Source organism: Juglans microcarpa x Juglans regia, chromosome 2S (assembly GCF_004785595.1).
Source record: "Juglans microcarpa x Juglans regia isolate MS1-56 chromosome 2S, Jm3101_v1.0, whole genome shotgun sequence".
Lineage (NCBI taxonomy): Eukaryota > Viridiplantae > Streptophyta > Magnoliopsida > Fagales > Juglandaceae > Juglans > Juglans microcarpa x Juglans regia.
Genome location: NC_054597.1, coordinates 8481570 through 8502593, shown reverse-complemented (window position 1 = coordinate 8502593; position 21024 = coordinate 8481570). Strand labels below are relative to the sequence as shown.

The window sequence follows — 21024 nt, the reverse complement described above, 5'->3', positions numbered from 1 at the left end:
AAAATAAAACTTACTCTTTCTATTTTGGTTTTCTTATTGTTAGTTAAAATAAAAAAGAGTTCGTCTCTCGAACTTTTATCTGTAGAGGTTGAGTCCCCTCCTTTTATAAAGTGTGAGGTTGGGCTATCTTTTAGACGTTTGTCTGTAGAGAATATCAACAGTAATGAATACTAGACCAGTCATAAAAAAAAATAGTGTATTGGTGGAGTTCTAAATACATTATTTTGATTTATGATATCATATCTGATATGAGGATATCCCATAATGTATATGTTTATGTATGTAAGTTTTTTGATAAATGAATGATGACAATTTCATTTAAAAAAATGCTGATTAGTTAAAAACTCATATTTTTTCACAAAATTCATGGCAGAAAAAGATTGTTAGGTAATTATAACTGTAGAAATAGAGAGAGAGAGAGTCAACAATAGAATAATCAACCCATCAATGAACTGGTAAGCAACTGACTTTCTCCAAATTGCTAACCTTCTACATAATTAGATAATGTAAAATATATAAAAAACCTAGATGTTTTTGTTCATTGAGTTCAATTTAAATCTAAAATAATTATTTCTTACTCAGTGAAATCTTGAGGAAAAAAATTCTCAAATTATTTCATATATAATCAACATTAAATGATATGTAATCTAATTATTTCCCATTAGGGGCCAGTATTAAGAAGTGAGAAATAATATTTGTAATTATAGAGCGCACAAGCACCGCACACGCCATTAAAAAAAATAAGTAAATATGATATCTACATAAAAAAAAAAAAAAATTAATTTTTTAATAATGAGTTCAACTCATTTTTAAAAAGAGTGTGTGATACTTGCATAACTCATAAATGTATCTGTATTATTTTTAAGAAGACTAATGTTTTCCAAACAACTCAAACTAGTTTTTTTTTTTTTTTTTTTTTAAATTTTATGTGCAGTAACTTTTGCGTACTACTTGTACATTCCATTAATATGATTGATTGAGTCACTTTTTTTAATATAAAATAACTGTTTTAACCAATCACATCAAAAAAGTATATAAAAAATATACAAAAGTGATTATATATACCAAAATTCTTATCTTTTACTAGGGACTAAGAAATTAATTTTGGAGCTTGCAGGCATACAAAGTTGAGAAGCATTGAACCGCATCTTCCAATAGCCGTTACTATTCTTCTCTTAAAAAACACAAAAGTTTCAAATGTTTGAACGCCGATGCCCCCCCCCACACGCAATAGAGCGCGTGTACTCCTTTGTACGGTCAAATAGCCGGTGACCACTAACTTTCCCGCCTCCGAAAACTTCCGGCTCCGATCGCGCGTGTATTAGTATATTCGGCTAGCGATCAGGTGTGCAGGTTAAGCGGAAATAGCCAACATGGTGCGCACATTAGTGCTAGTGGAAAGATGACAATGACGACGATGGCGACGCTTAGGTTAAATGAAAGAAATCTTTGACTCTCTGTAGCTCCCGATGACAACTACTGCTATATTATGCATTTCATTTTTTTTTTCTCAGAGAAAATTGGGTGGGAAAAATAATTTTTTATTATTCTTATTATTCAATAGATGTGATAATTTTTATACAGTCATTGTTAATTCCTAATGGAACAGTAGTCTGAAAATTAAAATTAAAAAAATGGTTCGGGAGGTGGCTTTTAAGCTGTCGTTGTTCTCATTTGATTCTGCTGCAAGATGACGGGACTTTGGGCTCTGGGAGTTGAGATAGAGCTAGGGTGTCGATTCGAGCCAGGGATGTTTCTGCTTTGTTTTAGTGCTCCCAGGGCTGGGATTTGAGCGGGAAACAAAAAGAAAATTAATAGTTGGCTTTACCCCAAGGTTCGGCTTTTTGTTTCTGTCTTGTTATTGAATTTTGTCTGCCCATGCTTGGACTCTGTTTGGTTTCCGGGAAAGGTGACGAAAAGAAAGTTGAAGTTTTGAGTTTTTATTATGTTTAATTCATGATTACATGCTGTTCGCTTGGAGTGTGGAAATATTTGTTTCTCTTTTATTTGAGTTTCACTTTTGGTTGTTGTGAGTAGTGAACTGCTTGGAAATATAAAGGGTCTGTTCTCGTGTTTTTTCTTCTCTCTTTTTTATTTGACTTTTGGTTAGTCCTCTGGTTGCTATTGCTGTACTTTGTAAAACGAATGTCTTTCTATTCCTTCCCCCCTATTGGTTCGAGTGTGTCTTGGGTTTGATGCAGAAAGTAGCAAAGTCATGCGTTCAATGAAAGAAAGAGATTGGGAAATTTCATTTTGTAGACGTTAATTGGTCATTTTCAGTGTGTTTGCTGCTTATAGTTCATATATCTGTTTCTTCCTATACATATGTGTTCAAACACACAAATATTTTGAAGTTTCCGGTGTATTTTCTAATCTATGTTCATAACTCATTGTTTTTTTTATGCTTTATGAAAAATTTTCATTTTTCATTTTTTCTTTTTGCTTGGAAGTTAGAAGTTGTTCTAGCAGGCAAATAAGAAAAAAGAAATTGAATTTGTGTCTGAGGCAGAAATACTTTCAGCTTTGTGGCTTCTGTGGGTTGATAGCAAAGGCCTTGAGAGGAAGAATTTTCCTCGGCCATCCCTCTCTGCTGGTTCGTTTAAGCTTCTGGAGGTGACACTTACGAGGATTGCCATTGTTTGGCTTCAGTTCCTTCTAATTCCTTTCTTTCATGCCTGCCCCAATTCAGTATCATTTGACAAAAGCAGCAGCTCCCTGTTTTAAAAAGCCATGTCATGTGATTAGCATGCATTCTGGTCACTTTCTGAGGATGGTGCTAATATAACTGTGCCAACAGTGAGATTCTGTTACCCTTCATCTTGACGTTGAAGATTTATCATCATGGAACAAACTTGAAGGAAGTTTGAAAATTTTAGGAACATGTTTTTTTGGTGTTAGGTTGAGAATCTAGATCAATATTACCTCATTTTTGGATTGTTTTTTCAAGGTTCAATTTGAAGTTGTTCTAAGATCTGTATCCAACAATATCGAAATGTTCTACTGTAATGAGCTTGAAAAATTGTGAGAACGGTGTGATTAATCAAGTTTTCTGGGGATTACATTCTTTGTGCTGTTGCCATTTGGAATCCAAATTATAACCAGCCATTTCACACCCATGTTTCTTAATTTATATGTTTGATTTATGCATTTTTCTTTCTTACCTATGTATTGATACGAAAATCTCATTGAGTTAACCTCTATGATCAGTCCAAAGAACATGAACTCTCCATCAGCCCAATTTGTCACCTCAAGAAGGATGGGAGTATATGACCCTATCCACCAGATGAGCATGTGGGGTGAAAACTTCAAAAGCAACAGTAATCTAAATTCATCTGCATCCTTGATCGTGGAGGATGTGAAACTAGATAGTCAGGTGAAAAGTTTTGAAGGTTGTGTGTCTTGGTAGTTGGGGCAAAATTCCTCCTATGCTAATTGTTTTTTGTTTTGTGATTTTTCTAGTCAGAGGATGCTTCACATGGAATATCGGGACCTTCAAATCAATATGACCAAGAAGCTACTAAACCTGTTGATAAGGTGAGGGTGATTGTATTAATGAGAATGATTTTCAATTTACAAGGTAATTAGGTTTTCTTATAATTCTGCATTGGATGGATGACGTATTTTTCTAATAAAATGGTTTCCTCCTGAAACTGGACCAATATGTGCTATTGTTGGTTCTAGTGCCCCTCCGCCACATACTAATATCTGCTTCTAGTTTGAGTTTTAGTTCGCTTTTGTGCATATGGTTGTTTAAAGGTACTGTATCTTGGTCAGAGATCCACACATGCTGGAACTTTTGTTGTGCATCTTAGGTTTCTTATGTTCCTCTCCTTTCTTTCCTTTGAAAATACATTTTGGTGCATGTTTTATTGGTTTTCTTATCATATGCTGTATGAAAGTTCCTAAAGAAGTTTGCATTCCTGAAATGTGATCTATACACAGGATCAGGACCTTAAATGGTTTTCTGCAGGTGCAGTTTTTCAGTTTAGACTACTTATATGAAGGAAACCTTGTGTTGTGTGTGTTAGTTTTTCAAGAATAATGCATGGGGTCCATTCGTTGTTTGCCATTCATTCATTGTGTGCAGATAACAGGTAACATGATATGGAAAATCTAGAAATGTATGCATATATGCTTACGATTGAGGATTTCAATCCATAAGCTTGACATACAATTTATAGTTTTTAATTTTGAGGATTAGCCCTAATGCAGAACCAACAACCTTTAGCTTGTTTTAAAATTTTAAACATTAAATCTGCAGGCACAAAGACGTCTTGCACAAAACCGGGAGGCTGCTCGTAAAAGTCGTTTGCGGAAGAAGGTATGCAGGATTTTTTTTTTATAAGTAGAAGGTATGTAAGAATACACATTTGAAACAGAAGCCTTGGGTGTGAGAAAATGCAAAAAGTGGTTTGTCATACTAGATTCGCGTTTTACTTTGTAGGCCTATGTTCAGCAGTTGGAAACAAGTCGTTTGAAGCTGATTCAATTAGAGCATGAGCTGGAGTGTGCCCGACATCAGGTTTGAAAAGGATTAGCTTTTATTTGTCACATCTTTGAGGCGTTGATAAAATTTTTGATCAATCAGTATAACTTTTTTTCTCCTCTTAAATATTTAAAAGCAGTTGTCTTACTGCAGGGCTCATATATAGGTGGTGGGTTGGATGCCATCCATCCAGGGTTTCCTGGAGCAGTGAACCCAGGTTTGTTAATGTAACGAAGTTGTAACTTGTACATATAATCTCAGATATTTCCACTTTATCATCCATCTCATCTGAAGCATTGAGATGTTGAATTCTTGTGCTGCTTGTCAAATGCGCATGACCTCATTTAAAATTGACTATTATAATCCTCCCAGTCCCTCCCCTTTGTTTAGATTTGGGTTTGTTTGTTTCTTAATGTAACAAAAAAGTTGATCATATCAAGGAAAGAACTGATTGCAAGGGGAGAGATTAATGCTTAACACCAGGAAGTGAACTTACACCAACTAGCCAATCATGATGGTAAATTTTACGTAGGTGGAACATGAAATGTGCTGTTTACCATGCTTTAACATATATTGACATCATTTCTATTCCTCCAAAACGTCTAAGGCTTCGGTTTTCGCCTATATTAAGTTTGTTAATTTTGCTAGGGAATAGAGAAACTTAGGAACAAGGAAGTGGCTATTTCCTAGTGCATTTGGTTCGGTGGATAGAGGATGGAAAAACAAAATTGAGGAGTGAAAAAGATGAGAGGAAGAGGTATTTCTGTGGTATGGTTGTGCGGTGGAACAGGAAAGTGAGATGATTTGGGAGGATTCAATTGCCATCTGGGTCTACCTTTTTGTGTCCGCCCAAATCTGGTGAAAAAAGGAGGGGAACAAAGCAGCTCATACAATTACATTACCTCCATGCACCTTGTCCGGTATAAAAGTTTCAAGCAGCAACTATACCCACATCTCTGGCTTTTAACTTATTGCTTTGTGGATATACATGCTATCTATTTGAACATTGATCTCTTTAGACCTTCATAAGCTTCTTCACTACCGGGACAAGTACAATAGTTATTCTCATACACCCAACCGTGAAAATTGAAGATTATGTTTTTATAACATTCACTCTGCCACTGCATTTTTTCAAATGCTCTAGAAGATTAATTGGAGACTGAAAATATTAGTTGTCACTAGACATGCACATGCACACGCAGAAAGTTTGAATTGTAGTTTGTATCACCAGTCAAATTTCTCATTGAGCTGTTTATTATCATGTATTGCTGAGGCATGCTGAGGATAGCCTTTGTGGTTTTATTCCCCATGGGTACATCTTTCTTCTTGTGTCATGCCCCCCAACAACCCTTTTTCTTTTACTTTTTGTTTAATATTATTATATTGTACCAACACTAAGGATTCTGCAGGGATTACTACATTTGAGATAGAGTATGGGAATTGGGTGGAAGAACAAAATAGACAGATTCGTGACTTGAGGAATGCTTTGAATGCTCATGTAACTGATATGGAGCTTCGAATGCTGGTAGAAAACTGCAGGAACCATTATTTTGAACTTTTCCGCATGAAAGAAACTGCTGCAAAAGCCGACGTCTTCTATGTGACTTCGGGCATGTGGAAAACATCAGCTGAGCGCTTTTTCTCGTGGATTGGAGGGATTCGCCCTTCAGAGCTTCTTAAGGTGATGTGTGGATCATCTCAAATTAACGTAGGTATCATGCATTTCTCAATTCACATGAGCATCTAGGAATGGAAATTGCAGGATCCAAAGATAATTTTAACCCTGTAGTCTGGGCTTCCAGTTCAACTTAAAGGTGGATGAATTCTAATCGTTGAAAGAATCTCTCGTGCATAATTTGAATCATAAACAAATAGATGCAGCCAAGGAAAAAGTTTGATTCATAAAATAGGCTACTACATATTGAACTTTTATATTTGTTCATGAAACATATGAATGCGCTAAATATTGTCATCTGATACAGTCATAAAGGTTATATACTATGTAATTAAATCTTGAGAACTGCTATAGAGACAAACTAATTACACAAAAGTAAATCCGTAAATTGACGTGATTTCATGAGATCTATCAGATCTACTTTACAATAAAAGTAACTTTAAATTTCACGTTCCACGTCAAACTACATCAATTAATGAGTTTATTTTTGTATAATTCCTTTATGGCTAAAGTTAACACTGCCGTTGCCCCACCTGTCTTTTCACCTCGTGCAAAATGTAGTCACTATAAACATATCATTAAAGCATCTCCACATCATAACTGGGACGTAGGATCAAATGTTGCCTCCATGTAGAGGTTTGAATGGAGCAAGCACTAATACGTGGCTGAAGGCAACCTCTAATTTAGGCTTATGCATACGATTAAGCATAGAATTTATGAGCATCCCCCTATTAGGGTCATGGGGTTAGGCATCTATTTTGCCTTTTTCTGTTTTTTTACTTGAAAAAATGCATTCATTCATTTATTTTTTAATGCCTTTTGCTGTAATTCCATAGTCAAGCACAAAATATTCTTGTATTGATGTTGATTACAGGTGCTTGGGCCTCAGCTTAGCCCCATGACAGAACAACAATCTGCGGAAGTTGTCATTCTTCGAGATGCATGTCAGCAAGCAGAAGATGCTCTTTGGCAAGGTATGGAGAGACTCCAGCAAACTCTGGCTGAGACTGTAGCAGCTAGTCAACTGATTGAAGGAAGTTACATCCCGCAGATGGCTCCTGCGATGAAGAAGTTGGAAGCTCTAGTGGAATTTGTCAATGAGGTATGTATTGCATTTTCTCATGGACACGCTAAATGCTTCTATTCAAATTCTGATTCTCAGGTTGACTGATACTTGTGCTGCTTTCTTTCTGAACCTGTCTCTTCTCTCTGAAATATCTATTAGGATCCATCAAATTAATCCTTGTCAATGTATGCAGACCAAGACTGCAGGCTAACAGCTTATATTTTACATATTTCTGACTGAACATACTTTCTTCTGACTGAGATAACAGCAACTTCGATTCTATATAAATTGTGTTGGGAAAGAATCCGTTTAGGTATTTGGTTTTTCCTTGTTTTTCTGTTTTTGGCTTCTTGTTGGATTATTCATTTATTTTCATTGGTCTGAGGGACCTGATGCAGTGATGCTATAAGTAGGGCAAGTGCCTTAAAAGAAAAATGAGAGGCATTTTTTCATGTATCCTAGAAATCTCCAGAGGCTTAAGCATTGGAAGCTATTGATTTAGAAAGGGCAAACTCATTCTTGCAGATCTTAAATTGTCATTTGAAGTTGTAGAGGGATGTATTCTACCACACCTTTCATTTTTTGCATTCCTTCTTTTAGTAAAACAGTGATGGGCCTACTATTAAAGGTGACTTTTATATTTTATTCTATGGGTGAGACTTGAAGCTACGCAAAAGTCCTAGAGCCTTACATGTTTCATGTATACTTGTTCTAATATTGTTCGGTAAAATTATTTTTGTGCATCCGTTTGTGTTTTTGTTTCTTGTTAAAGCTAAGTGTTGGGCTGTTTTAATAGAGTCCACTGTTGCTTTGATCATTAAAAAGATAAGGTTAAACAAGTTTTTCGTTGCAATCAACAGTGGATCTTGCATCCAAAATTGATTTGGACATTATCTCTTTGATCCGTGGGAAGGGCAATCAGGAATGACATAGGTGCTTATCAAGTTTCCCAAGAAATGAAAAAGGCATTAAAATAAGAAAACAGCATTCCCATTTCATGCTGCAATGAGGCTCCCGTTTTAAAGAATCTTCCCATGCATTTCCATCCCACCCCCCTTTCCCCAAAGAAAAAGAAGACTGTCACGAGGATGTTGAAAGCTTTTCTATATTTATAATCAGAGGTTGGCTCTAACAGTTTTATTAACCTATATCCGAGTAGATCTTCTGAAGATTGGAATATAGTTTTGGTTGGAAGTTTGTAATGCTTTGGTTGCAAGTTCGATAATGATTAGATCATGACTGGAGTACTAGTAAATATGGTTGGGTTCTACTAAGTGATCACATAAGTGGTTAACATCAAAGTTATAATAGTAAAAAAGCATTCCACACCATATCTTCCAACCATAGTATTTCACCATATAGAAGCAAATTTAAAGAAGCAATCTATTCTTCTTTCTTTTCTTTTCTTTTTTCTATCAATTACTCTGGTCTTATTATGTTATAAATAAGAAGTTGTACCTCCATGATCACCTTTTTGAACCTCTGATGGCACGTACAGACTAAATGGTGGTTTCGTTTTAATAGGCTGACCATATTCGGGAGGAAGCCCTAGAACAAATGTTTCGCATCCTGACTATCCGCCAGGCAGCTCGAGGCCTGCTTGCCTTGGGAGAGTACTTCCAACGCTTTCGAGCTTTGAGTAAGCTTTGGGCTACTCGTTCTCATGAGCCAGCTTAGTCTCATACTGGAAGAGGCTACAAGCTGCTTAGTCTTATAATGGAGGAGGCTACAAGCTCAATCACAAACGGCAGCATGCCTTGGCAAGCAGATGTGCATTTCAGTAGTGTTGTTATGAAGATATTTAGACATGATCCATTTTTCAATCAGCCTCCCACCATTGAGAAGTTGTATATATTAATGGCCATTTGATCAACAGGAAATTTGTAATTAGGGTTATTTTTAGTGCTTGTACATTACCTTCTCCTCAAAGTTCATATATTTAAGATTTGGATTTTGAGCTGAGAGTTTGGAACTTTGTCATGTAAAATATTTGTTGGATGTCTCAAAAGTTGTTTGTGCTTTGAACTGAACTCGCTTTGCTCAGAACGAAGTGATATTGTGTAGTTGAATCGGATTGTGATCGTAAGGTGTATCGAATGCTTTTAATCTGAAAAAAAAAAAAAAGGGGTTTGATGGACTATCTATTTTCAGGTTCATAGCTATTCCAAAAGTAGTGTATTCTTTCTTGACTGGTGATGTTAATTTCCAGCATGCTGACCGTGTTAATTCTCCCTTTATTTCGTGACCTCTTTGCTGTCAAGGCATTAGCGAACTAATGATTGCTTAAAACGTCCCAGTTAACTCCAACATTTTACATTACTTCGAACAATATGACTTCTAAATGATGAAATTTTCCATTTATTGCGCTACCATACACAACAAAGAAGGGCAGAATGCTTGGGGAGAAAGAAAGCGTACCGATTCAATTCCAAATGAAACACGAGTAAAGCTTGAAGAGTGTCATGGAGCGTATAATGGCATGTCTGATCCAAAAAAGACCATAAGTGGAGGACTGTAATCTCCTTTCTGGTTCAGTTCAAAAATATCTACGGTTGCAATAAGTCCCTTCACTCTCCGGCCTGATAAAGGTCTTGGAACTTTAAAAATACTCGTGATTACAAACAAAATGAGACAGAGACCATGCTACAACAGAAGTAAGCATTATGGGGCAAAATCTACAGGGCAAAGGAAGAAACTCGATTAGCAGAGAGCTATTCTATAAAAAAGAGAGCCAATACCTTGTTAGTAAAAGATGTAGAAGTTTGACAACTGCAGCTTCAAAAGAGAGCAGCCTGCATAGGTTTGAAAGCGCTAAAAAGATCATTGTTCAAATATCTTGTGATTATCATTTTACCTCTCGTCTTTTCCAAATTTGCAATGTTTGCCAACAATATTTTTTGTAATTAACAATTTTTATAATTATTCAAAGCTATAGCAGTAAGAAAATATTAAGAATCCAAAGAATCAAAGATGGATAATATGCACGCAAAGAGAGTTACTCTGTCCAAAAGGTCAGAAAGATAATGATGCTCTACATAGACAAAAACAAGAAGCCTAAATATAAATGACTAGCACGAAATCGCATAACTGACCTTCCTTCGTAGCAATGGCTTACTTAAACCAAAGGGCTATAATACTCATAAGTTTCTAGAAAAACTAACTTATCTATGCCACGACCATATCATGTAATAGAAAAATTCTATTTATCATCATTTTCACTATCATCTTCTCAACACCCTTGATGTAGCATCAAATGATTGATCCACAAGTGAACCATAACAAATAGTCTACAATCATTTAATACCACATCGTGGAATGGTGGGAGGATGATGATAAAAGGGATGGCGAGAAGCATTACTCCATGTAGACTGGTATATGCATTTCGTATGTGTAATTGCCTATGGTGACCATTTATGTTTTGGATGTAAAGCAAGGCCAGTCTCATAATGACTTTTTTCTCAAATTAGGAGTACCATGCCGGGCACTTTTCTAAGTTATAAACTATAATCTCAATCAATCAACAAATATGACCACTTTATTTGACAATACAAGGTAGCTGGACCTGACATTGATACAAAAATAAAAGTACTGTATAGTCAGAAGGCCTTGGCATCAGATAAAGCAGAGTATGAAGTGTATTGATGCATAAATAATTAAACAACACCATCTCGTGTCAATAGTATTTCCCATAACGATAAATGTAAGCATGTACCAGAATTTAGATATTTTCAGGTTGACTCATGATAAAGATCTTCCAATAAATGTCACATCCAAGTTGAAAATACCCACTGTGGCAAAGCAGTTGCATGCTATCTCCAAAGATACAGCAGCCCCGCACAAGCAATTAGTAAATGTTCTCAAGGCGTTAAGAAAAGCAGGTAGCACAAACATGAGAACGTCAGATGTTTCTTGAAACATCCTTGTGCCTACCAATAATCCCGACAAGAGCAAGAACCATCCCTGAAATGGTGAAAACGAGTAGAGTCTCTCACAATAATTTCTCTGCCCACAAGCTTGGAGATAAATTTTATGGCAGAATGACAGTCATTACACACTCTAAGGTTCTTCATGATTCTCAACGTACTGTTCTCTGGAGTACTTATCAGTCCAAATGCGATGGCAAGTTTTTCACTATGATGTTGAAGAATCTGTTCCTTGACTTCCTGTTCAAGGTCATGCAGTACTGATTCGGTATCCGGAATGAATCCCATCTTTTTTATGTCTTTCCAGATATTTGCTACCATATCGTATATAGCATCCTTCTGTGGGTGAAGCCCATCTTCCACCCCAAAGACATGGACTCTGTTCTGTATCTGAAGCCAACTGAATCCTTGATCTTTCTTCACTCCTCTATCTCTCATTGATTTTCTAATTTCAGCAGCATCCTTCCATCTCCCACAAGCTGAATATAGATTGGCAAGGGCTGAGTATGCCCCGCTGTTGTCAGGCTCAATAAGAAGCAGTCTTTCTGCTGCAACTTTTGCTAACTCCATGTTTTTGTGAACCTTACAAGAAGCTAAAAGCGAACCCCAAGATATAACATCTGGTTCGATTGGCATACTTTTTATGAAATCATGTGCTTCTTGTAGCAATCCTGCACGCCCAAACAGGTCAATCATGCATGCATAATGGCTTAAGCTGGGTTCAATTTTATGAAGATCTTGCATCAGATAATAATATTTCCTTCCTTGTTCAACCAATCCCACATGAGTACAGGCAGAGAGCACACCAACATAAGTTATATGGTCAGGCTTAATACCACCTGCCAGCATCTCTTCGAAAAGTTCTATGGCTTCTTCTCCATGACCATGTTGAGCCAAAGCCATAATCATGGAAGTCCAAGATACAGTATCTCTATTCTGCCTTATTAGATTGAATACGTGCTTTGCATTGTTAAGGCTTCCAGCTTTAGCATACATGGTAATTAGAGCATTGCTCACAGAAACTGACGATGCTTCCCATGATCTTATGGCACTTCCATGAATTTGCTTGCCATAATACAAAGAAGCCAAGCTTGAACTGACACTTAACACGGCCGCAAGAGTGTGACTGTTTGGCTTGGGACCCTTTAAAACCATTGATCTAAAATGCTCCAGAGCATCATTATACAAACCATTCTGCACATAACCTACAATCATGGCTGTCCATGCAACCACATCACGTTCTCTTAGTGAATCAAATATCTGTCTGGCTGGTTTTATTTCCCCAAGCTTGATGTAGCCATCCAACAGGGCTGTAAAAGCTATAACATTGAGATCCAAATATCCACTTTGCTCTACAATCTTCCTTGCAATTTCAACCCCACCAGACTTGGCATACATTGAAATCAAAGCATTCTTGACTGCCCCAGAGGTTACGAACTCAGTTCTAAGGATATAAGCATGGATTTGTTTCCCAAGACTTAATTTCTCGAGGTTTGCACAGGCCGACAAAGCACTCGCCAATGTGAACTTATCAGGCTTCCATAAAACATCCTTCAACATGTTTGAGAAGATTTCCAGTGCTTCAAGATTAAAACCATGCTGGTTGCAACCTGCAATCATCGAATTCCACGAAACTACATCTCGTTCTGCCATTTGTTGGAATTGGGCAAGAGCGAGGTCAACCCGACTCGACTGCATATGTAATGAAATCATTACGTTCCAGCTTGACGTGTTCTTCACTCTCATCCTATCAAAAACTACTTTGGCTGTTAATGGATCACTACACTTCACGTACATGTTTAGCAATGAATTCGTCACAGGAACACAACTACGGAGGCCAAGTTTAACAACAAAGGAGTGAACTTTCCTACCAATTTCCAGAGCTTCAATTGCAGCACATGAAGCAAGAACATTAGTGATAGTATACTGGGTTGGTGCCACTCCACTTCCTATCATCTCTACAAACATCCGAATCGCATTTTCAAAACGACCCATCTGATTATATCCGACTATCATAGCAGTCCACGAAACAGAGTCACGATCTGGAATTTCATAAAAAACACGACGAGCTTCATCTAACCTACCCTGCTTGGCATATGCCGAAAGCATTGTATTCCAGGAGAATATAGTCTTGGCAGTCATTTCATCGAGTATACGGTGAGCATCTGAAACATACCCACTTTTTGCATAGAAGTTCATGAGATTATTCATCAAGAAAACACCGAGGTGAAGCCCGGCTTTGATTATTCGAGCATGAATCAATTTTCCAGCAAATGAGTCTTTGGTCTTGAGGCTTGTTTGGAGTAAATGCGCGTAGAAATCCGAAGACGATGTGGGGACCTCCATTAGAGACAACTATCATAACACAATCAATTAGAACAAAGACTCGGAGGACGGATCTCGCAGGTCTTTAGCTAACTACATAAAGTGATGCTTAACTGGCCCGATGCTGTGATTTTTAGGTGGAGAAGGAGGGTTTTGAGGTGGATTTTAGTGTGAATTGAATCTCTAGTGTTCTCGTTGGAGCGTGGGAAAAATTAACTTTAGTCCTAAAATATTTATTTGAAAAATTCTATTCATCATTCTCATATTACACATTATATATAATTTTTTAATTTTTTTCTATTATTAAATATATGGTGCACAGATAATAAGTAAAAGAATATAATTAGTTTAAAAAGAATAAAATAAAACAAAATAAAATAAATAAATAAAATAATAAAAATATGTGAGATATGTGGGGATGAGGAGCAGCAAATTTTTTTTTTTTTTTTTTCTCTTTCTCTCAACCTTTTGATGCAATGGAGCTAGGATGCTTTTGAGCTTAAAAATGGATAATTTGAAAAATGATATTTATAATTTTAGACTATACAAATCCTGCTAATATATTTAAAAAAGTAAATAAATATGAAATTTATATAAAAAAATATTTTTTCAATAGTGAACCTCATTTTTTTTAAAGGAAATGTGCGATATTTGTACACTCTAAAACTATATCTAACATTACTACGGATCATTTAAATTCCATATTTACAGAATAAATTGATTATATTTATAAACACTTAATCCTTGCGTGTGAAGAAGGTTTAAAAAAATATATATTTAATTAAATAAAATAAAAATATGGAGTTGCAGTTCAAACTCAATATATTTATTCTAATATAATGTAAAATTATCATTTATTTTAAAATTTTAAACTAAAAAGAAAAATGCTAAAAACGATGAGCTAGTAACGTCTAAACTTAGAAGAGTTGTTTGTCTTTTTTTGGAATTTTTTGCATTTCCGAATCGGATGGTGGGATAAACATTTTGGATTTTCGTAATTCCGAAATGGAAATGTAGAAGGACCATGCTACATTGCCCTCAAGTTGTCCTCTCAAGTTGCGCACCCAGTGTATTTTGGAGGTTTTTTTTTTAATGTTAAAAAAACACACAATGGCAACTTAGCATTTTCCAATGTAAAATATGCTCGCAGATGGAAATTTGAACCAAAACCACGTCGTACCCATTTCCATACAACTAACCATGGGCAGAATTTTCATTCTTGTTTGCAAACAGAAAATTCTTTCTATTTGCCTGTGTCTTACAATACTAGGTTCACCAACAAACGAAGGGAACCAAACCATAATAACCGGCCAGCGGCCGAAACAAGAGCCGACAACCTTATTAAAGAACACCTGTTTTTATTTTTTCCTTACCAAGTGTGTTGTAAGGATGATAAATAGAAGAACTCTTGTCTAAATACTGCAGGATTTCAAAAACCGGCAGGAAACCCACCTTTTCTTGGGTCACTCACAGCCACGAGCTTTCCAATTCCTCCATTTTCCTTCAAACCATCTGCATCTTGAACTATAATCTGGCAAATAGTCCCACCGGAGAGGCTCTGTAGGACATGGCCTTTCTTTTGAAGAGCTGCCCTGATATCTGCAGGAACTTCAAAGTGGTCGCCACTCACAGTTGTCCAGTTCTCGTAGTACACAACATTGGGTATCAGCTGGTAATTAAAGGAACTTGTGTCATATAATTTCTAGTGTCTACTCATCGTTACATACAGAGTGTGTGTGCATGCATGCGTGTGAGAGAGAGAGAGAGAGAGAGACCTGGTGATAGAATCTTGGCGCCATGACAGAAGAGAAGGGATCCATTTTCCTGGCAAAATGATTCAAGAAAACCTCTGCAGTTCCAGCAATGATCATGCCTCCCCCACTTGCACCTACCACGGCTGTCAAGTGCTCATCCTACAGATGCATAGAAAAGGGTCATACGATTTTCTGCATAGGAATTTACAGAATAATGTAATAAGTAGCCATGACAAACATAGTACGAGAAAAATGTGTTTCCAACGGAATTTACAATTTCTAGCCAGTATTATTCTGTATGCATGCCACTCTACTTGTCAATGAGTCAATCTGAAGGGCTGTACCCAACGAAATAGAAAAGTGTACCAACCATTATTCAGTAATTTGGAAATGGTAACAATCCTAACTTGAGTGGAAAACACTCCTATAGAACATACCTTTAAGACAATAGTGGGTGCCATGGATGATAATGGCCTTTTCCCCGGGCTGATAAAATTTGGTGGTGCTGGAGGTGGATCACCTGCAGTAACATTCATGGGGATGGAGAAATCGTCCATTTCATTGTTTAGGACTATTCCTGTAGTTGGTGACAGTATTTGTGAACCAAAATATGAGTTAACAGTAGAAGTCATGGAAACAGCATTTTGTTCACGATCTATGATTGACATATGACTGGTGCCATGATCCCGGATCTGATTCCATCTGTTAGGAAACAAGATTCAGTATACATAATAAGATTCCAAACAAGATGAGTTTTATACACAAGAGACAGAGATGAAGAGGTAAGGGCAAGTCATTTAAGATTTTTAACTGTTATATCTTAACTCTAGGGAATTTGGTCACGAGGCACTAGCATGACCCAATGTGATGGGACTAAATGTATGAATTTGACACAGCATAAAGCTAAGGTTTCCCAGAACTTAAAAAATATTGTAAGCATGCATTGGTTACAAGTATTTAGCATTATGATGTTACAGGTGAACCGATTCTCTACCAATGAAGCAGCTTACCTACCACCATAATGACCCGGATCAAATGTCTTATTGTCATTGATAGTTTTCTGCAAGTCTTTTGCAAACTTAAGAGAGAGCATATCAGATAGAACTCTGGACACATCAACATAGTCGGGATCACCAAGATTCATTCTCACTGCAAATACATGTTTTAAAGCTTCAATTTCTCGATGGACGCCAAGAGGGCCAGAAATACCTGAAGGGATTGGATATTGAGCAAGAATGTTTACCATCTGTAGCAGCAGAAAAGACAAAAAGCTAGGTCAATAAAATAGTAATTATTTATTTCTAATCAAGCAAGCTTAATATTGAAGATAATAATATAAATACATAATGACTCATGGTGGATCCTTTCCACTGTCAATATACAAAATACATCTAGGAAGGTTATCTAAGGGTATACAACCAAAGGCTAAGTTGGTTGCTGCCCATTGCGCCACTGAGTGCGCATATCAATTTTGTGATCGATGAATTTATTTTCCCTTATTGATTAAAAAAGAGGAAAAAAAAGAACATAATACCAAAACAGAGCAAAGAGATATACTTACAAGTATCATTGGAGGACCCCCAGAAGGAGGAGGCATGCCAAGTATTTTAAGCCCTAAAATGTTAGCAGTGATGGGTTCTTTCAACTTAACTCGATACCTTTGCAAGTCCTTAATTCTCAATATCCCTCCAAGCTTTTGAACATCCCTAATCAAATTGAATCCAACAGAACCATTATAGAAGGCCACTGGACCAAACTTTGAAATTGTTCTCAGTGTCTGCCCTAGTTTCTTGTTGTAGCATATATCGCCTGCCTGCAAGAGACTTCCATTTGAGGTAAATATGTCACGGAGTCCTGCATCTGCTAAGATCCCTGATTCTGTCCTGACCATCTGCATGCGAAGATATGGTGATACCTTAAATCCCAAACGAGCAAGACGCTCAGCTGGCCTTACAAGCCTCTTCCAAGGAAGCCTTCCATGTTGTTTCCAAGCCTTGTGAAGGCCTGCAAGTTCCCCTGGAACTGCAATGGAGAGGGCACCTTTTGCTTTTAGTGTAGCATTACCAGCATACATATTCTGAAAATGAATAATTATGTAAGAGAATGATAAATGAATCAGTCATGGATAACATGAAATTCAACAAGCAACACAAGTCTGATAGGCATTAATCCAACACTTCTCAATTTCATTGTAATTTAAATGGGATAGTTCCAAATATATCTTCGCGTTAGCATATAAACTATGCAGATCTGTGGTAGTTGCAGAGCAAAATAATTATTGGATTATAACAAGCATATGTTATACTCCATCTGTTGTTGGATAAGAAATTGAGTTTTATAGATGGCATGGCTGAACATGGGAAGTACTCAAATGATCAGATGGATCCCATGTTGAGATTTATTCTAGCCAAACACTGGTGAAAGTTTCTGGCCTTGTAAATAAACCACATTTGTAATATAAATTGAGAAATGAATAAGGAGCTCCTCAACCAAAGAATTTTCTAAGAAGTGCCAATAGTAAATGCAAACATGTTAAGGAAGTAGACAATAGAAACAAGCCTTGCAAGTCTTTGTAACCTTGTCATGTCTAATTAGAAAAATTCAAAACCAATCCAATGGAAATATACAAGTAAAGTGATGTGCAGTACCACAGAAGCATGCAAGGGGGCAGTTTCTCTCATATCAAAGGCTTGTGCCTTCCCACTCGCTAACCTGAGAAGCATAAAGGCTCCTCCACCAATTCCACTTGATGCAGGACTGACGACTCCCAGGCAAAGAGCAGCAGCCACTGATGCATCAACAGCATGACCTCCTTCACGAAGAACTTTCATCCCTAGTCTGGAACATCGTTTATCATCAGTGGCAACAGCACCATGACGTGCTATGATTACCTCATGCCTATGTTTGATGGTACCACTGACAGAACCAAGGCTTGAAATTGGAGGCAACCATATAAAGAAGAGAAATGCTATGGTGGGCCATAAGAAAAACAGAGCTGCAACCAATAGATACAATAGTCTTGAGTTCCTCAAAGAAAAATAACTAAATATAGAAAAGCATGTGCTGATCAACAAATTGCAACCAAATCAATAAAAACATCACCAAAAGGGAAATTCTCAAAATCACATCCACACACATCCACACAAACAACATACAGACAATATATACGCGGTATATGATACAGTTAGTTTCTAAGAAAAATTTATAGCATGCGCATTTGAAGCATTTTAGATGGGTGTTTTGGAAGGGTGTGATGACCATCTTATGTCAACCACACCAAACTCCCATCCTTCAAACGAGGCATTGCAATGTATCCCCGCACCAAAATGGTCTAGATTTTACAACAAGAAATGCATGCTTGGCAAAATAAGCCTTACAACTTAAATTGCATGTATATTTTAGCATTGTGAATTGTTCTGTGTGCTGTATGGTTATATGGTGCAAAGCACGACATTCTTTCTGTTGTTTAAAGTTTTAAACGGTCCAGAACACACTCAAGGCTTCCACATATTAATTATCAGCCATCAATATAAGTTATAACAATGTCAATATTGTTCTAATGATCAGATGCTACAGAAAACCAAAGACCGTTATAGACAGCTAGATGCCATAAAATTACATTACAAAAGTGCATAGATTTTTTTGCCAGGATATTTGCTCTTACACAATCAAGAGAAGAGGCTTGCTAATGACCCTCTTTCTAGGATTGGGGTTCTCAAGTTAAAGATCAATGGCAAGTGGCATTGATGGTTAGGTTTTTGCTTTCTCAAGCTCAAAGGTCAACGGCCAATGCCTTAATTGTTCTTTTAAACATTCTCCATTCTCTCCGAAAATAGACCGAGTTCTATATAATTTATCTCAACGAGCATGCGGGGGGAAATACGTTCATAAGCAAGCAAGTCCATGTTACCATATAGAACTCAATGACAAACTTTCAAGATAACTGTAAGTAGCATCCCCAGTAGTCAGTACAATACCATCAAACAATATTTCCATTCTCTGTTACCACAAACTAATCCCACTCAAGTGTACACTTTCCACATTAAAAAAATATAAACTTGGGGGTTAAATCTGTCGACTGGGGCATACCATGTTGTGCAACTAGGGAACACCAAGCTCAATTAGCAAAATTTACGGTCAGAATTAGGAGTTGCATAGTAATCGTTTCCTTTATTAAGCGAATGCTCTTTCCACCCTCTAATCTGACGGTATCTATTATCTAAATGTCTAACCCCTTAAAATTAATCCGCACAAAAAATGAAACCCATTAACAAAATATAAAAACCCATTAACAAGAAGTCAACGAAAATTATTAAATCACTCACATGACATGAGCCTCCACGAGATAAGATCAGCTCAAACCCTCTGTATCCTTCGTTCTTTTTGTTCTTCTTCGTCTTCGTTAGCGTCACGGAATCTGAGAGTTTGCTGCAACCGGAGGTGCGGTCATAAGTAAGCCTGTACGCATGCACACTTGGTTCTTCCTACATGGCCAGAATGGTCTCTTAAGACGGCGAAGTTGGAAAATGGTAACTGGTTAGAGACAAATCTAATAATCAGGTTTGGTTTAGTTGTCTTTTTCTGAATTTCAGACTGACTTCGATATCCTATGACTCGACATGCACGCACCAATATTCCTTGCGCTACGATTGCGTGTTTATAGTGAAAACTGGAGTCACGAGGTACCCGGCCGGCCATCTTCTTTTGGGACTGGAGCTTCATGATTTCATCCGCTTCTCAGTGCCAATAATATCTATCCCTTGACAGGTACATTCTTTGATATCCATCACATGATTTTTCAATTTTTTTTTCCAATTAAATATAATAAATAATTTATCCATCATTTCGTCATATAAAACAAGATATATTTAATAGAATTATTCAATTTTTTTTTTTTCTGAGTTTTGTGCTCTTGGCAAACATCCTTCAATATTTTAAGTTTGAATGACTTTTTTTTTTTTAATTTTTTATTCTTTGGAGGCACATAATTACAAAGTAACATACTTTATCAGATAAAGATTGTAAAGTTTCAAAGAAAAACATATTTTTGATTATTTTATTTCATTAATAATTATTAGATTATTTTCTAGACAGAGTCAGACGAATACAGGGGAGAGAAAGGCCGCCCCACAGAATCAAGGATGATAAAAAACTGCTTAAACGTTTCACGTTGATTGGATTTTCGTTACGGAAGAACAATGTTAGATAAAAGTTTTACATAGATAAATTTTATATAAAATTTTTGTAAAAATTTGGATCTTATTAATAAAAAATAATTTTGTATACACTTGTTTTAAGTGAGATTTATTTTTTTATAAGGAATTGTATATTTTTTTTTTAAATTTATATGAGACTTGTCTATTTAAAATTTGTACAAATCATTTCTCTCTTTGTATTATACAAACTTTACCACTTTCTTTAAAAAAAAAAATGGTCTATTATTAGAAAAACGATTTTTTCATAGTTAATTTTGTCAAAATAAAAAAATATATATGTACAGAATTTATACATTTTAAAACAATAAATATCATTTATTTTCGTCCATGCAAAACATATGTTATATTATTTCTATAAAATATAATATTAAATGCTTCACTATTTGACTTTTGTTCTTTTTTGTTCTATCATTTTTTTAAATAAAAACTCTACTCATCATTTTTAATTTTTATTCTCTTATTAAATATATAGTACACGAATAATGAATAAAAAAACTCAATTAGTTTAAGAATAATAAAATCAAAAAATTTAAAAAAAATAAAAAATAAATATAAATATAAGAGAATTGCTACGTACAA

General features: G+C 36.2%; 3 protein-coding genes across 15 annotated transcripts; 1 reads left to right on the top strand and 2 right to left on the bottom strand.

The window, feature by feature from the left end:
• Positions 1-1511: 1511 nt before the first annotated feature.
• LOC121251990 (transcription factor TGA1-like) lies at positions 1512-9365 on the top strand. 5 transcript variants are annotated; one of them, XR_005938162.1, is made up of 10 exons: positions 1868-2613; positions 3208-3373; positions 3460-3534; positions 4262-4321; positions 4445-4522; positions 4640-4703; positions 5896-6194; positions 7036-7263; positions 7753-7855; positions 8752-8887. XR_005938162.1 is itself a non-coding variant. In XM_041151428.1 (9 exons), the coding sequence occupies exons 2-9, from the start codon at positions 3218-3220 to the stop codon at positions 8902-8904; spliced, it is 1113 nt and encodes a 370-aa protein (XP_041007362.1). In that variant the 5' UTR covers positions 1512-1834; positions 3208-3217; the 3' UTR covers positions 8905-9365. The 5 variants fall into 5 exon arrangements, 4 of the variants coding, with proteins under 4 accessions (XP_041007362.1, XP_041007363.1, XP_041007360.1 ...); XM_041151428.1 differs by lacking the exons at positions 1868-2613; positions 7753-7855 and adding an exon at positions 1512-1834 and having other exon boundaries at positions 8752-9365; XM_041151429.1 differs by lacking the exons at positions 1868-2613; positions 7753-7855 and adding an exon at positions 1516-1834 and having other exon boundaries at positions 5896-6167; positions 8752-9365.
• LOC121251989 (pentatricopeptide repeat-containing protein At2g22070) lies at positions 7232-13710 on the bottom strand. Of its 9 annotated transcripts, none has more exons than XR_005938156.1 (4): positions 11158-13710; positions 9966-10019; positions 9646-9806; positions 7232-7370 (listed from the first exon to the last, which is right to left on the bottom strand). XR_005938156.1 is itself a non-coding variant. In XM_041151424.1 (4 exons), the coding sequence occupies exons 1-3, from the start codon at positions 13494-13496 to the stop codon at positions 9970-9972; spliced, it is 2409 nt and encodes an 802-aa protein (XP_041007358.1). In that variant the 5' UTR covers positions 13497-13710; the 3' UTR covers positions 9666-9806; positions 9966-9969. The 9 variants fall into 9 exon arrangements, 2 of the variants coding, with proteins under 2 accessions (XP_041007358.1, XP_041007359.1); XR_005938155.1 differs by having other exon boundaries at positions 7245-7379; XM_041151424.1 differs by lacking the exon at positions 7232-7370 and adding an exon at positions 11017-11036 and having other exon boundaries at positions 9666-9806.
• Positions 13711-14632: 922 nt separating this feature from the next.
• On the bottom strand, positions 14633-19865 carry LOC121252528 (glutathione hydrolase 1). The gene is made up of 7 exons (XM_041152227.1): positions 19555-19865; positions 17878-18224; positions 16791-17306; positions 16240-16475; positions 15667-15931; positions 15251-15388; positions 14633-15144 (listed from the first exon to the last, which is right to left on the bottom strand). Exons 1-7 carry the CDS (start codon positions 19559-19561, stop codon positions 14905-14907), a joined length of 1749 nt encoding a protein of 582 aa, XP_041008161.1. The 5' UTR covers positions 19562-19865; the 3' UTR covers positions 14633-14904.
• Positions 19866-21024: the final 1159 nt, after the last annotated feature.